General features: G+C 42.5%; 1 protein-coding gene across 1 annotated transcript in view; it reads right to left on the bottom strand.

Annotated features, from left to right (window-relative positions):
- LOC134214388 (uncharacterized) overlaps positions 1 to 16,856 on the bottom strand; it is a 292,243-nt gene that overhangs the window by 6,165 nt on the left and 269,222 nt on the right. The window contains 1 exon segment of the mRNA XM_062693771.1: positions 9,701 to 9,859. Coding sequence (XP_062549755.1) covers positions 9,701 to 9,859 — 159 coding nt within the window.

Below are 16,856 nucleotides of genomic sequence, written 5' to 3' on the forward strand. Positions count from 1 at the left end.
TATCCAAAGAATTATGAGTTCATTAAAAGAATACATAATATTACAGTCGACTTTCTAAATCTCGATGTTCTAAATCTTGCAACAATCTCCCTTGACGCACTCACGTCTATGGAGTGAACGTCAAGACGTCCCTAACTAGCTCACCAAATTTCTCACGGTCGACTTGTAACCTGCTTAAAGGGCCTACGACACCAAAGAGGCAGAAACGAACATTACCAGGACGAATCAACAAACACGTTGGTAGAAGGAAATGAAAATGAAATACAGATCTTAACGCATTTTTTTTTTTAATTTAAAGTTTTTGTTCAGGGTTAGTTAATAGAATTAGTAGTGGAGTGGCCGACCGAAGACGTTGAGGCCCATTGTTGGCATGCGATTTAACATACCGTGTCTGCATGCTACTTGGTTTTCGGATGATCGAAGGCCCGCCTCCCAAGGCCGGGCGATGGTGGTAATTATGGCGTACGTTTCCCGCTGACAGGTGATTTTGCTTGTACACGGAGGCTGGCGAAAGCAGGCCAATCACACTGCCGAATACGGCAGAACGCCACCGGTGTTGGTGGTTGCGGTTGGACGCGGAGACTGGCGAAGGCAGGTTGAGCACACTGCCGAATACGGCAAAACGCTGCTGATGCTGGAGGTTGTGGTTGAACACGGAGGCTTCCTCCCGGGTATTGTGGCCTCGCCGAACGCCGCAGGTAGGGTTAGGGTTGACCACGTGGATTTCTCCGGGCACTTCCGCCGAAAATTGTCGGATGACGAACGACTCAAGCCAAATGATTGGGGTACCGTCGGATGGCCACCAGGCACGATGAGCCAATAACGGCTGAAAGCCGCCCAAGCGAATAACGACCACTGAAGCCATCCCGGGGAACGTGAGTTTACAGACGCCACGACAGGGCTTGGAAAACACTCGGCGATACGCGGATTGGATCCCTATCCGAGGACTCTCGTCTTGAATCGTAATGTCCGGGGGTTTCTCGATGCTCGGCTCGCAGTCTCAAGCGTTTTCACACGCGGTTTTTATAAACGCGTTCAAAAGAAGGTCGTAGTTTTTCTTCCGTCTTGATCGTAGTTTGGTATCGGATCGACTGACCCCGATCTCACACCTTGCTCGTTGATTGTCTCTATTTCTCCCTTCCTTCCATTCAGTCTCGACTTTTAGGGGTACCGCGGTTTCGCCTCGGTAGACTTGTGCCACCGAGCAGGGGTGTGCGAAGCATTAGTGTTTTACAGAATAGTCTCATAAATTTAAGATTTATGTGTTTATTCGTGGCCTAAGAAAATACTGCGTGCGAAGTCTTACAAATATTGTTGGTGGGTGGGTATATATATTATATGTCTATCAATGCAAACCCATCAGGGCTGCTGGTCGTCCTTGTTAACATCAACAATCTCAACAATCTCTGTGTCCTGTGTCGATGGTTTCCTCAGTCCCTTCAATCTACATACATATGAGCTTTCTACATCTCGATAACCTCCCTATCTCGATCTCTCTTTATCTCGATGTGTTCTGATTATATTTTGTTCAGGATTCACTCTCCCTATGTTTATATGTTCAAATTTTTAGACTACTAGACCATCTTTGGACAATAACAAACACATCAACAACAGGAAACGACATTTGTTTTGTTGTCGTTTTCCATAGCAACGAGCTTTTTTTGAATCTAGTATCCATCTAAATTTTCCTTCCATTCCTTGATCTCTCCTTATCTTGATGGTCCCTTCAATATTGAGATGTGGAGAGGCGACTGTAGGTATTGTATAACTATTTTCAGAAGAGAAATATTTCCAGAAAGTATCATTGAAAAGAATAGGAAAACCATTTCCATTCGACCAAATGTCCCTTCGACTGATTGTACTTTTGATGAAATGTCATTTGACCAAATGTCATTAGATTAAATGTCAATCCAGGAGATGTTCCAAAGCCGACTACGATGAAGTACACCCAGGTTTGGTTTTTGTCGTTTACGGACACTCCTGACGGAATCCAATTTTCAAAGTACTCGCGTTTTCAAGGGCACACCATTCGATACGGAAGCAACGCACAACTTTCATTCTTATTTTTTCACGCATGCTGCGACACAGCAATGCTGAAACAATAAAAATAACAGTTGTGCGTTGCTTCCGTATCGAATGGTGTGTCCTTGAAAACGCGAGTACTTTGAAAATTGGATTCCGTCAGGAGTATCCTTAATACCTTCAGTGTCAATGAAACAACGAGTTAACCCCATGAAAAAATCACAAAAAATCAAAGTAAATTCAGGTGTTATTAAAAAAAACTATGAAAGTTCGGGTTAACCGAGAAATTAATGAATTCCAACCGCGAAAAAAACCTGGGTTGGCAAAATAACATTGATATCATTGTTTTTCGACCATTTGCCGTAAAATAGAATAGAGGCTATCTCACCATCAGTACCTAATATTTTCCTAGGATCTCTAGAAATTTCTGTTGGCTCAGGTGCAAAAACCTTATTGGCTTCCGTATTTGTTTCTTTTGCTGCTGATGGAACTTCCTAACGTCTTCCTAAATTTCTTATTCGGAAAAATGTCCTACTTGGCCAAATCTCCTATTCGACCAAATCTCCTATAGAGGTGTGCGCCGCTCCGATATTCGTCGGCGGCGGCGTTTGTCAGAATTTTGGTCGGCGGCGACGGGTTTTCGGTGTCACGCCGAAAGTCATTTAAGCTGGCGGCGTGAATCGGCGTGGCGATTTTTTAAATACGCTTGTTTAAAAATATGTTCCGGGATATTTTCAAGACTGTTATTTTCGAAAGAAAAAACTTCTTCATAAAATTCTATAAGTTTTTCCTAAAATTGAAAATTATTTTCAAATTTTCCACCGGAAATCAATTTGAAGTCTCGAGAAATTTTTGGAATTACCAAGATAGGCTGTTTAGAATTAACAAATGAAATTGTTTGGAATTTCAGCAAGAAATTCGTAGCAATTTACATGAGGAACTGCAGAGTTTCCACCAGAAATTGTTCTTAACTTCTACAGGAAAATGTTCGGAAGTTCACCGAAAAATCCAGTTGAGTATATTTCAAGATTCGCACAGACACTTCTTCATATTTGTAGGAAAGTGCGGCTGGTAGAATGGTTGTTTTAACGCTGGCTTTCTTAGTCTAGAATAATTAAGGCGACTAGTTTGGTTTCACGCGAAACTCCAAGAATTTTTCAAGGAAATTTCTCTCGAATATTCATGAGAAATTCCCCGGAATTTTAAAGGAAACTTGTGGGAAGGGTTGTTCAAAATGTAGATTTCAATAAAAGAAATCTTTGGATTTCAACGGAAAATTGTTCGGAATTATTGGATTTCTACGGGAAATTCTTTGTACAGTAGACGTTCGATAACTGAATGGCATTTAACTGCAATTCGATAGTTGCATCAGCTTTGCAGTTATCGGACTAGCTGCATTACACTGCACAATCAGGTGCATTTCATCTGATGTCGTCTGGCAATCGTTTGACGTCTAGAATGCGTCGCAGTTTGCCCTAGCCCTAGCGTTTGGCCGAATAGGTCATCAGCTCGAAAATGCCGTTTGGTCGAAATGGTCGTTCGACAGAATGGACCATTTGGCCGAAAATATCGTTTGGGCCAACAGGTCATACGGCCAAATGTTAATAACTGAACTGATAATTTAGTCAAAAATATTCATCCGTTTGGCCTAATGAAATTTACGGCGAAGAGGACTTTTTGTAAAACGTCCGTTGAACGAAATTTCGTATCCTCTTTACTTTTTAAGTCGATACTTGGTCATCTAACAAAATCCCATTAAGTCGAACTGAACGAAACTGTTATCATGTCGAAAATGGTTTGTCCAAAAAAGTAGTTTGACCGAAAGCGACATACAGCCGAAATAGACATTCACCCGAACGGGTTATTTGGCCAAAAAATACTTTAACCGAATAGATCATTTGACCGAAAATGCCCTTTGGTAGGAATGGTCATTTGGCCCAGAAATGTCCTTTCTGCAAAACAACCCTTTCGACCAAACGGCATTTTCTGCCAAATGACCTATTCGGATAAACGTCATTTTGGCATAATGGCATAATTTTTTTAGACAAATGGCTCTTTCGGCCAAATGACAATTCTTACCGAAAGACATTTTTGGTTAGATGATCTATTCGGTCAAACGACTTATCCGGCCGAACGGCATTTGCAGCCAAATTACCTGTTAGGGCAAACAACTTTTTACAAGTCCGGTCAAATGTCCCTTTTGGCTGTACGTCACTTTCGGCCAAACTACATTTTCCGTCAAATCATATGTATATATATCTTTGGGTTGTTGATTTTTTTCGGTGAAAAACGACACACACAATTCCCGTTTTTTAATAACGTTTCGGCTTACTCCATTCAGCCATCATCAGATCTGCGAAAATGTTTTATTAATTACTTTTAGTTAAATACAATTTTCTTTTTCACCCACTTACATTGAAAAAAACGTTTACATCCCACCAGTGTGGTCTAATAACTAACCCCCCTTTTACTCGATCTAACACTATCAGCTCCTATGTGTGTATCGCACCATGTGCGTCATCGTCAGTTTTGACCTGATAACAGTTTCCGTTAAACGTTTTGTTAATGGTACTTGGCTAGATGCCTTTTGGTCTGAAGGCCAGTATCGACTTTAAAGTAGAGGCTACGAAATTTTGTTCAATGGTCAATTGACAAAAAGGCCATTTAGCCAAACGAGTGGCCATTTTTGACCATATTACCATTGACATTGACATTTGGCCAAATGACCCATTCCGAAAAAAATCCATTTTGGCTAAACGGCATTATCGGTCAACGATCGTTTCAGCCAGATAACCTGTTAAGGCAAACGGCTTTTTCGGCCAAATTACCAGTTCGGCCGCCTGTTAAATTTTTTGGTGGAATTTCCCAAGAAGTTCTTATCGAAAATAGAAAGAATTCTCTGAAGAAATATAAAAAGATCCCTAAAATCTCCGAGCATTTTTCCGTTGTTTTAAAGTTGGCTATGTCAAACTAGCCGTCTTAAATTTTCAAGATTGAGGAAGTCAACGTTAAACCATCCCTTTTACCAGTCCCACTTTTCTGTGTAAATTTCAAAGAATACTCAAAAGAAACTCAATAGGAGCTTTCCGTAGATATTCTGAATATATTCCTGTAGAAATTTGGAACAACTTCCCGTGAAAACTCTGAAGAGATTCTCATGTAAATTCCAAACAATTTTCCTTGGTAACTCTATAAGAGCTACTCTTGGTAATTCCAAAGAGTTCTCGAAACTTGAAAGTAGTTTCTGTGGAAAATCTGAGAATAATTTCCAAACGAATATTCAGTAAAAACTTAATGAATTTTCTGGGGTTAATCAAATTTTCGAGGTGAAATTCAAAAAATTCTCCCGTCAATATCTTGAAAACATCAGAAATGTCCAATTCAGTCAAACGACACTTTCGACCAAATGTCCTTTTGACCAAACGACTATTTTAGCCAAAGGGCATATGCGGCTATCGAGCTATTTTTCCAACCGATTTTTTTAGCCAAAGGAACTGTTCAACCAAATGACATTCATGGCAAAATAACTTTAAGCTAGATACCCTAGCAAAGTCTGAAAACATAATGAGAACATATAGGAAACATGTTTTGACTTTGACATCAATTTGTTTTCAAATATGAATCATCATGATTGATTAGATATTTTTGTTTCATTTTGCTGTATATTACTTAATTGAATAATTCAACTGATATCAAACTATGTACTTATTTTGTTATCGGGAACCAATATCAAAATTAGTTTACGATTTGTTCTCATCGACAGCAGGCATAGTTTGTGATGTCACAGTAAGATTGTTCTACTATACGTTTTGTTACTTTAACCGTTAAAAGATGTCAAATTAAATATTAAATATTAAATATCACACACAACATTAAAACAAGTTATCGATTTGCTCTTCAGTTTTGCGCGGGTACGCTTCTACTAGTCTTTTCGGTTAAACGACATATTCGGCCAAACAACTTCCAGTCTTCGGCCAAATAGCGACCTTTCTCCGTTCAAAAATTCAATTTCAATGAGATTTTTTTGGATTCCAACGAAAAATCCTTCGCAATTTTCACACGAAGTTTTGTTTAGTTTTTACGGAGAGCTTTTCGAAATTTTAACAAGAAATTATATGGAATTTTCATGAAAATCATTGGTATCTTCACGAAAAATTATCTGAAGTTCCAACGTGTAGAGATTTATCAGTTAATTATACGGAAATTCCACTGAATCTTCGTAATCTACACCGGATTTCTTCAATTTTGTTCGAAAAATTTGAAACGGCGGCGCGCCGATGCAAAAGTGTCGTCGGCGGCGTGCCAAAAACTGTCGGCGGCGGCATGGTGCGGCGTCGCACACTTCTGCTCTCCTATTTGGCCAAATGTCCTATTTGGCAAAATCTCCTATTCAGCCAAATGTCCTATTCGGTCAAATGTCCTATTCGGTCAAATGTCCTATTCGGGAAATGTCTTATTCGGCCTAATGCCCTATTCGGCCGAGTGTCCTATTCGGCCAAATGTCCTATACAGCCAAATTTCCTATTCGGGCAAATGTCCTATTCGGTAGAATATCTTATTCGGCCGAGTGTCCTATTCGGCCAAATGTCCTATACAGCCAAATTTCCTATTCGGGCAAATGTCCTATTTGGCCTAATTTCCTCTTCGGCTGAATGTCCTATTCGGCCAAATCTCCTATACGGCCAAATGTCCTGTTCGAACAAATGTTCTATTCGGCCAAATGTCCTCTTCGGCCAAATATCCTATTCGGCCAAATGTCCTGTTCAACCAAATGTTCTATTCGGCCAAATGTCCTCTTCGGCCAAATATCATATTCGATCAAATGTCCTATTCGACCAAATGTCCTATTCCGCCAAATGACTTTCTGTTTAATGGTCCGTTTGCCTTCCGCCAAACGGCCCTTCCCCATAAGCATTTAATTTATGCTTCTTATAAACTATAGGTCATTGAACGATTTCCTCAAGGTCCGGTCTCACTTCTTTAGTAACCAAGTACGAGGTCGAAAATACGACCATTTCGGTCAATTGACCAGTTCGGCCATTTCTCCTTTTCGGACACACCAATGCCTGACCCAATAACCAGTTCTAATTCTTTCTTCCATCTTCCTTTTTTCTTCTTCCATATTTATACTTCCTACTTCCTTTTCCTCGTTCTTTCTTCCTTTTTTCTTCTTCTTTTACTTTCACTTTTATCCTTTTGGACATATTGTCCATTTCAACCTTCTGATCTTTCGACCTTTTGTCCTTTTGTTCTTTCGACCTTTTGTCTTACGACCTTTTGACTTTTCGACCTTTTGTTACAAATTCAGACAAAATGGTTGAGATAGGCAACATTTTGTCGAATTTCTTAAATTAGCATAACTTTGGATAAAATAATTTGATTTTGCGGATGCGGACGCAGAAACTCTTTTAGTTTTCTGGCCTGGGTTTTCTTCAGTACTAAATTTTCTTTCAGTTTATTGGATCAAAGTTTTGGTTTAACTTTTCTTCTAGTAACCTTTTTGGGATATGTGTTCAAATTAACATTGCATAGAAAATATTTTATAAAACTTCCATTTCTCTCCCGAGCGAAGGAACCATAATCCGGAACGACTGGAACTTCAGCAAAACTTGCCCCGTTTCATCGGTTCAGAATGCCATCCCGCTTGCTTCCATACTCTGTCAAACAATAGAACAGTAAAAAGTTTGGCCGCACTCTGCGTTCCCGCAAATTCCATAGCAATGGAATACAAATTAAATTAATTATGATTTTCACACCACCGGCAACAATCCAGAATGGAACGAACCGTGCCGCGGCGGAGGGAGGCGGAGAAATACTGCGGTGAAGAAATTTCATAATGTGCAGCTTGATGGTAACTACTGTCTAGCGAAGCCAGCCGGCTGGAAATGCTATTGTCGGGAAGTTTTTCCGAAGCTAGACGCAGCAAAGACCGGAACCGGGCGGGATGGAACGCGGGAAATTATGTGATAACAACTTGTGTCGTTGGTCGCCCCTTCTTTTAACCAAGCGCCTCCCACCCTCCGATTGGCGGATGTGGTCTGGGGAAGAATGTTCGAATATGAAATAAATTATTTGAGGGTAAGCTAGAAAGTTGATTTAATAAATGTGTGGCCTTTGACTCATTTAAAGTATCGTTGATTCGATGACGTGCTACGAATTTTTAAGTCACTGTAAGTAATTGAGTAATAAAAATTAAAAAGAGTATCCGAGATTTCTGACTTCTGTTTATAAAGCTTTGTATTTTAGCCTTTATCAAAGTTGTACCGGAAGACTATCATTTCACTCCAAAACGAACTTTTTATAGAAACTGATCGGCCCAAAGTGTTTCATAAAACATTCCACTCAACGAACTGAGCAAGTGTCTGCTTGCCCGGGTAGAAGAAAATAGTAAAAGAATAACAAATTTTACCATAAATTATGAATAACAGAATAGCAAAATCTGATGTTAGTCTGTTTGATATAGTTGCTGCAATAACTTAAATAATAGCAGAAATTGTTCGAGCGAATAGCTCATTTTACTATTATAAGAGCAAACCAATAGCAACATATTTGCAGAAAAGGAAATATCAAAATCAATCATTATTGATATATCAATATATATGCTGAAAATGCAAACGATAAATGAATACCAAACTTTGTTATGATTACTTAATATGTTCTTCATTTGTTGTTTTGCTGTTTCTTACAATAACATATAAATGACAAATTTTACTATTATAACAAAATTTGTTGTTAGGATGCTATTTTATGTTATTCATGGAAAACATATCAATGACTTAACCTAATATCACAGCGAAATTTGTTATTATTATGTTATTTGTTTGTTATGCACCTCTGTCCGGCAAACTTTTCATATAAAAGTAATCCTCCACCGATTTCTTTGCAACAAACATTCGACTGGGGACAAAATCTAGCTGGTCACTGTAGAATTTAATAACGATGGGCCATTGTGCTTAAAGGTTATGAAGAAAATTATGTATCAAACCATACAAGATGGGTGTCTCCATTATACTAAGGACACACCTGTGGTACTTGTACCATGGTACAAGAGGACAAGAAAATTATTCCAAGACTGACTTTAATAAATACAATAATCGGTGCGGTACTCATTTCAACATTCTTGTACCATGGTACTTATACCACCAGTGTGTCATTAGTATTAAATGCGAGAAAGGCTAAATAACTATTAGCTGAATTATGTTGAGTAGTTATTTCAATATGTTATTTTGTGTTTTAAATTATGGCTTTTTGGTAGAATGCCTTCCCTTGTCATTGGACGCCGTTGTAAACTCGGGTCTACGTGCGCTAGCCCAATAATCCCGCCTTGTTAGCATCCTGCAATTACAGCACTCTACGAAAGTTTCTAACTAGAAAGAAGTCTCAAGCTCCCGTTGTTGTTGTGATAACAAGCCCAGAAAACTTGAACACACGGTTCAGTTTGAGTATGTTCCCTCCATGGATGAATGTGATAAAGTTATCTCATTACAGACCAAATTGGAAAAGTTTTTTTTTTCTAGCACCCAGCATCCTCTTCAATCAACCCGACTAGTCCGGGGAAAGATTGTCAAGCGTCAGTTGATGCAAAATTTCGCCGTGATAAAAAAAAGCACATGTGTGTATTAACTAATCGTTCACCGAGTTAAGCCCCGCGTCCATCACAGTGCCGGATCGTACTCACCTGGACACGACCTTCGGTAGCCAATCACCTCCGCAGTACTTGGCCAGAACCGGGTCGTTGGTTGTGCTTCCGTCGTAGAATATGAGGTGATCCCGTTCGCCGGTGCAGTCGGACCACGCCCGAACCGCTCGGGAGGTCTTGTTGAGACTGGCAATGGACCTGCAAGAAAAACAGAAGACGGAAAAAGGGGGCGTCAAACAAGGTGAACATTTTTGCTTCGTCTATTCGAGACGGATTGTGTGTTTTCATTTTTTTTTACGTTTGGTAGCTACACAAACCAAGCGGTCAAAGTCTGGTGTCAGATGCCGAAGTTCGGTCAATGCTGTAGACAGTTTTTTTTCCGTCGCATTTTCTTCTCACCCAAGTTGCAAGCTGTATTGCTTTATTTGTGCTGCAAATTTTCAGGACGGTCAGCAGAAAGTGAAGCAAACATGGAAACCGCAAAAACCATGAAACTGTTTCGAAGAAGCAAATTGAGTTATTGAGTTGGTGTTTTGCTGTCCCATGGTATGGTATGAAGTAGGAAACTTATTCCTAGAGTATGGGCCAAACAGATTCATTAAGTTTGCAGCAAAATGAGAATCAAGGTTAAGAAGTTCACAGCTTAAATGAACCGTTTGTTTGAGAAACTGCATATGTGATATTTTACCAAAATAAGATTTTTGGCACTTAACCTCGATTGCTTGCAACAGATTGCATTCGATGCGGAATCCTGTCCCATTGTTTCCTATTAAAAATTGGTCAGATCGGACTACGGGCTCAGAAACTTTGACCAAAATACACTTTTTTGAAACAAGTAACGCGTACGAAAGTGTCATCCATTTTTCAGACACTTATCCTCCACCGATTAGTTTGCATGCAGCAAGGAACTCCGTACGTTTATTTCCTATTAGCTAGATCCGTCTGTGGATTGTTTATATGCAAAATACGTTTATAAACTCACATTTACTTAAAAATTGAAATTCAGTTGCTCGGACGATGGGGTTTCCAAACCTTTAGAAGTTTTATTCATACGTTAATTGATACAAGTGATTCTTAGGTGACTTAGGAGAGATAGAGGATTACGAGTTCTGCAGTTCAGTCCAAAGTACCGAACTCAGGGTGGACACTGAAATTCGATTTTCAAATTCCCGGTTTTCCCCCTTTTCCTGATAAATTTTGTCAAATTTTCCTGGTTTTTATTTACCTTTAAAAAAAAGTCAGGGTTAGAGATCTTGGATAAGCTGTCGGCCGACTCTCGTTACATACGGAATGAATGTCTTAACTGGGTAGTTGGAGCTTCTTGTAGTTGCATTACACATTTGATATTAAAAATTAATTAGAAGACAATATTCACTGCACATAGACACAACGCATACACAACTTGACTAGTTACCAACATGTTATGCGACAGGGACACTGAAATTGTGCGCTTCGTGGTCATGTAATTAGTGTCAACCGGCATTTAATCAATATAGTAATTCCACCTTAGCACCTAATTACAATGGATTGATTTTTTCCTTAGTTGCCAAACATTCGTATTTTTTTTCTTGGTTGTGAACGGCCTTGAGATCTGTAACGGTTTATTCCGGTGGATTCATCATGAAATTATCAAAATAGTGAAGACGATAATCAGATTTTCATAGAACAGACAAAGACATTTTACGAAGGTCGAGAAAGGCACCATCACCGCTAGGTGGATTAATCTGAGTTTTTAAAAACTCATTTCGGATCTCGAAAATCTTTACTCAATGCCTCATTTTAAGTGGCTCAAAAGCCGCATTTCAAGAGTCTCGAAAGGCCCAAAAGTGTTTTTCAACATATTCCGAAGCCTCTTTTCAGGGGGTTCAAAAGCCGCCATTAAATAGGACCGGAAAACTCTTTTCAAGAGAATTTGAAGGCTTTTTATGTGATGAACTTATCACTTAATAAAAAATTACAAAAATAAAGACAAAAAAAAACATTGAAGGCACCTTTCGAGAACTCAAAAGCCTCTCATCAAGACGCTCGAAATTCTTTTTTTTAAGAATCTTGGATGCGTATTGTCAAGAGGCTCAAATGCGTCCTTTCAAGAGGCTCGAAAGCCTCCTTTCAAAAGACTCGGAAGATTCCTTTCAAGAAGCTCGGAAGCCTCCTTTCAAGAGGCTCGGAAGCCTCCTTTCAAGAGGCTCGGAAGCCTCCTTTCAAGAGGCTCAGAAGCCTCCTTTCAAGAGGCCTGGAAGCCTCCTTTCAAGAGGCTCGAAGCCTCCTTTCAAGAGGCTCAGGCCTCCTTTCAAGAGGCTCAGAAGCCTCCTTTCAAGAGTCTCCGGAAGCCTCCTTTCAAGAGGCTCTGGAAGCCTCCTTTCAAGAGGCTCAGAAGCCTCCTTTCAAGAGGCTCAGAGCCTCCTTTCAAGAGGCTCAGGCCTCCCTTTCAAGAGGCTCAGGAAGCCTCCTTTCAAGAGGCTCAGGAAGCCTCCTTTCAAGAGGCTCAGAAGCCTCCTTTCAAGAGGCTCAGCCTCCCTTCAAGAGGCTCAGGAAGCCTCCTTTCAAGAGGCTCAGAGCCTCCTTTCAAGAGGGCTCAGAAGCCTCCTTTCAAGAGGCTCAGAAGCCTCCTTTCAAGAGGCTCCCAGCCTCCTTTCAAGAGGCTCAGGAAGCCTCCTTCAAGAGGCCTCAAGCCTCCTTTCAAGAGGCTCAGAGCCTCCTTTCAAGAGGCTCAGGAAGCCTCCTTTCAAGAGGCCTGGAAGCCTCCTTTCAAGAGGCTCAGCCTCCTTTCAAGAGGCTCAGAAGCCTCCTTTCAAGAGGCTCAGGCCTCCTTTCAAGAGGCCTCGGAAGCCTCCTTTCAAGAGGCTCAGGCCTCCTTTCAAGAGGCTCGGAAGCCTCCTTTCAAGAGGCCCAGGCCTCCTTTCAAGAGGCTCAGGAAGCCTCCTTTCAAGAGGCTCAGAAGCCTCCTTTCAAGAGGCTCAGAGCCTCCTTTCAAGAGGCTCAGAGCCTCCTTTCAAGAGGCCTCAGAGCCTCCTTTCAAGAGGCCTGGAAGCCTCCTTTCAAGAGCTCAGAAGCCTCCTTTCAAGAGGCTCAGGAAGCCTCCTTTCAAGAGGCTCAGAAGCCTCCTTTCAAGAGGCCTGGAAGCCTCCTTTCAAGAGGCTCGGAAGCCTCCTTCAAGAGGCTCAGGCCTCCTTTCAAGAGGCTCAGAAGCCTCCTTTCAAGAGGCTCAGGAAGCCTCCTTTCAAGAGGCTCAGAAGCCTCCTTTCAAGAGGCTCAGGCCTCCTTTCAAGAGGCTCAGAGCCTCCTTTCAAGAGGCTCAGAGCCTCCTTTCAAGAGGCCTGGAAGCCTCCTTTCAAGAGGCTCAGGCCTCCTTTCAAGAGGCTCAGGCCTCCTTTCAAGAGGCTCAGAGCCTCCTTTCAAGAGGCTCAGAAGCCTCCTTTCAAGAGGCTCAGAAGCCTCCTTTCAAGAGGCCTCCAAGCCTCCTTTCAAGAGGCCTGGAAGCCTCCTTCAAGAGGCCTCAGAAGCCTCCTTTCAAGAGGCTCAGGCCTCCTTTCAAGAGGCCTGGAAGCCTCCTTTCAAGAGGCTCAGAGCCTCCTTTCAGAGGCTCAGAGCCTCCTTTCAAGAGGCTCAGAAGCCTCCTTCAAGAGGCCCGGAAGCCTCCTTCAAGAGGCCTGGAAGCCTCCTTTCAAGAGGCTCAGGCCTCCTTTCAAGAGGCTCAGGAAGCCTCCTTTCCAAGAGGCTCGGAAGCCTCCTTTCAAGAGGCTCAAGCCTCCTTTCAAGAGCTCAGGAAGCCTCCTTTCAAGGCTCAGAAGCCTCCTTTCAAGAGGCTCAGCCTCCTTCAAGAGGCTCAGGCCTCCTTTCAAGAGGCTCAGAAGCCTCCTTTCAAGAGGCCTCAGAAGCCTCCTTTCAAGAGGCTCAGAAGCCTCCTTTCAAGAGGCTCAGGCCTCCTTTCAAGAGGCTCAGGAAGCCTCCTTTCAAGAGGCCTCAGGCCTCCTTTCAAGAGGCTCAGAGCCTCCTTCAAGAGGCTCAGAAGCCTCCTTTCAAGAGGCTCAGAAGCCTCCTTTCAAGAGGCTCAGGAAGCCTCCTTCAAGAGGCTCGAAGCCTCCTTTCAAGAGGCTCAGGCCTCCTTTCAAGAGGCTCAGGAAGCCTCCCCTCAAGAGGTTCGGGAGCCTCCCTCTCAAGAGGCCTCGAAGCCTCCTCTCAAGAGGCCTCAAGCCTCCTCCTCAAGAGGCCTCGGAAGCCTCCTCTCAAGAGGCTCAGGAAGCCTCCTCTCAAGAGGCCTCAAGCCTCCTCTCAAGAGGCCTCAGGCCTCTTCTCAAGAGGCTCAGAAGCCTCCTCTCAAGAGGCCCGGCAGCCTCTTCTCAAGAGGCCTCAGGAAGCCTCCTCCTCGAGAGGCCTCAGAGCCTCCTCTCCAAGAGGCCCAGCCTCCTTTCAAGAAGCTCAGAAGCCTCCTTTCAAGAGGCTCAGGAAGCCTCCTTTCAAGAGGCTCAGAAGCCTCCTTCAAGAGGCTCAGGCCTCCTTTCAAGAGGCTCAGCCTCCTTTCAAGAGGCCTCAGGCCTCCTTTCAAGAGGCCTCAGGCCTCCTTTCAAGAGGCTCAGGCCTCCTTTCAAGAGGCCTCAAGCCTCCTTTCAAGAGGCTCAGGAAGCCTCCTTTCAAGAGGCTCAGAAGCCTCCTTTCAAGAGGCTCAGCCTCCTTTAAAGAGGCTCGAAGTCTCCCTTGATGGGGTTTAGAAGCCTCCTTTCAAGAGGCTCAGGAAGCCTCCTCTCAAGAGGCTCAGGAAGCCTCTTCTCAAGAGGCTCAGGAAGCCTCCTCTCAAGAGGCTCAGGAAGCCTCTTCTCAAGAGGCCTCAAGCCTCCTCTCGAGAGGCTCAGGCCTCCTCTCAAGAGGCTCAGAAGCCTCCCTTTCAAGAAGCTCAGAAGCCTCCTTTCAAGAGGCTCCAGAAGCCTCCTTTCAAGAGGCCTGGAAGCCTCCCTTTCAAGAGGCTCAGAAGCCTCCTTTCAAGAGGCTCAGGCCTCCTTTCAAGAGGCTCAGAAGCCTCCTTTCAAGAGGCTCAGAAGCCTCTTTTCAAGAGGCTCAAGCCTCCTTTCAAGAAGGCTCAGAAGCCTCCTTTCAAGAGGCCTGGAAGCCTCCTTTCAAGAGGCTCAGAAGCCTCCTTTCAAGAGGCTCGGAAGCCTCCTTTCAAGAGGCTCGGAAGCCTCCTTTCAAGAGGCTCGGAAGCCTCCTTTCAAGAGGCTCGGAAGCCTCCTTTCAAGAGGCTCGGAAGCCTCCTTTCAAGAGGCTCGGAAGCCTCCTTTCAAAAGACTCGGAAGCCTCCTTTCAAGAGGCTCGGAAGCCTCCTTTCAAGAGGCTCGGAAGTCTCCCTTGATGGGGTTTAGAAGCCTTCTTCCAAGAGGCTCGGAACCCTTTCTTCAAGGGGCTCGAAATTCCTTTTCAAGAGGCTTGGAAGCATATTTTCAAGCAGCTTAGAGGCTTCCTTTCAAGATGCTCGGACGCCTTTTTTTAAGTGGCTCGAAAGCCGCATTTCAAGAAACTCGGAAGCCTATCTTCAAGATGCTCGGAAGGTTCTCTCGGAAGAGGCGCGGAATCCAACTTTCGAGAGGCTCGGAAGCCTCCTTTCAATATGCTCGGAAGCCTTGAATAGGCAATACAGTCCCTACAATCATTCCCTCGATGTAAGAACTTAATTTCAATTGTGAAGTTTGTAAAAAAATGAAAATTTCAGGAAATATTATCGAGAGCGATATAGGGAAACGGTTTGCCATTTCATCTTATAGCTCCTATTTCCTATATTTATTTTTGTGTTTTTTTTAGCAGTGAGTACGCATGTTGACAAAAAGAAGCGACGAAATTGGTGCCGTATTTCTTTGTTTAAAGATGAGATGGATATATGTACAGTGAGATGGAAATCGGAACATTTCCCCTATTCAGTTAGTTTTCAGGTCCATTTTTTATATACTTTAAGAGTTACGATTATTTTCATTTACAGCAAAAAATCATAGGGGGTACTTCAATTAACGCAAAAGTTCGAAGAGATACGAAGGGGTTGAGAACCGCTGTAATCCAGAGGAATTCATTTGAGGAACTTCCGAACTAATTACGGTGAAATACGGAGAGTTACGAGAACTTACGGAGCAATTTCTGTAGGAACTCATTGAGGAATTCCTGAAAGAACTTCCAGAGGATTTCTTGAAAAAACTCCCAGAGGATTTCCTGGAGAAAATTCACGAGGATTTGCAGGAGGAGCTTCCGGAGGAATTCCTACACGCCCGTTTCAAATCACTCAGAGACTGAGTGAAATTTCATCGCCGTCTATTTTTTTTCACGGAAAACATACTCATTTTTCGTAAAAAGTGGAACTACTCAAATTTTGAGCAGTTCCACTTTTTACGAAAAATGAGTAAGATTTCCGTGAGAAAAAAGGAGACGTCAATACAATTTCCCTCAGTCTCTGAGTGATTTGAAACGGGCGTGTAGAGAAACTTCCAGAGGAACTCCTTTGAGAAACTTTCGGAGGAAATCCTTTGAGGAACTTCCAGGGCAAGTCCTATGAGGAATATTCCTTAGCAGAATGACAGAAATGTTATTAACATGACATGTGGTCACAAAGTTGAATAGAAATGGATTTCTAGTAAAAGTATGGAGGTGATGGACTTACCTATACATTTTCCCTACCCACATGGAGTTCATAATCCAAACATTCATATACCGATCACCGATTTCCGTTTTAAAGTAGATTGAATTCGCCATTATCAGACCATTATTTTATCCTGCTCAAGTACCTTTTGCTAGCACATGGGTACGGTTCGAAGATTTTCGTTTAAGTGCTAACCAAAAAATAAATGGCAAGTTCATAAATTAGACATTTTTATTGTTGCACCGTTTATTTTGTCAACCAGTTCTACCCTTCTTCTTCAGGCAAGTTCCAAAAATTTCTTTGGGCGCATTTTTCTCTACATCCGTTCCTCCAAAGGTATTCGATGCTGGCTGTCTTGTTGGCACTTTGTGCAAAGCCCTCGGCTCTGCTGCGCTGGATTCGTTACCGCCGTTGTTGCCAAAAAGGAAAAGTCCCATGGTGTTGTTGTTTTCTGTGCCATTTTTCTTACACGAGTTCAGTTTCCAGTGTTTTATGTTTTCGTCGCTCGTTCGCAGGCCATTGCGTCAATTTCGGTCCACCACTTTGGGAAAAGGGTGGGAACTTCAGTTTGATTCACGTCCT

The sequence above is a fragment of the Armigeres subalbatus genome, chromosome 2 (assembly GCF_024139115.2).
Source record: "Armigeres subalbatus isolate Guangzhou_Male chromosome 2, GZ_Asu_2, whole genome shotgun sequence".
In the NCBI taxonomy this organism is placed as follows: Eukaryota; Metazoa; Arthropoda; class Insecta; order Diptera; family Culicidae; genus Armigeres; species Armigeres subalbatus.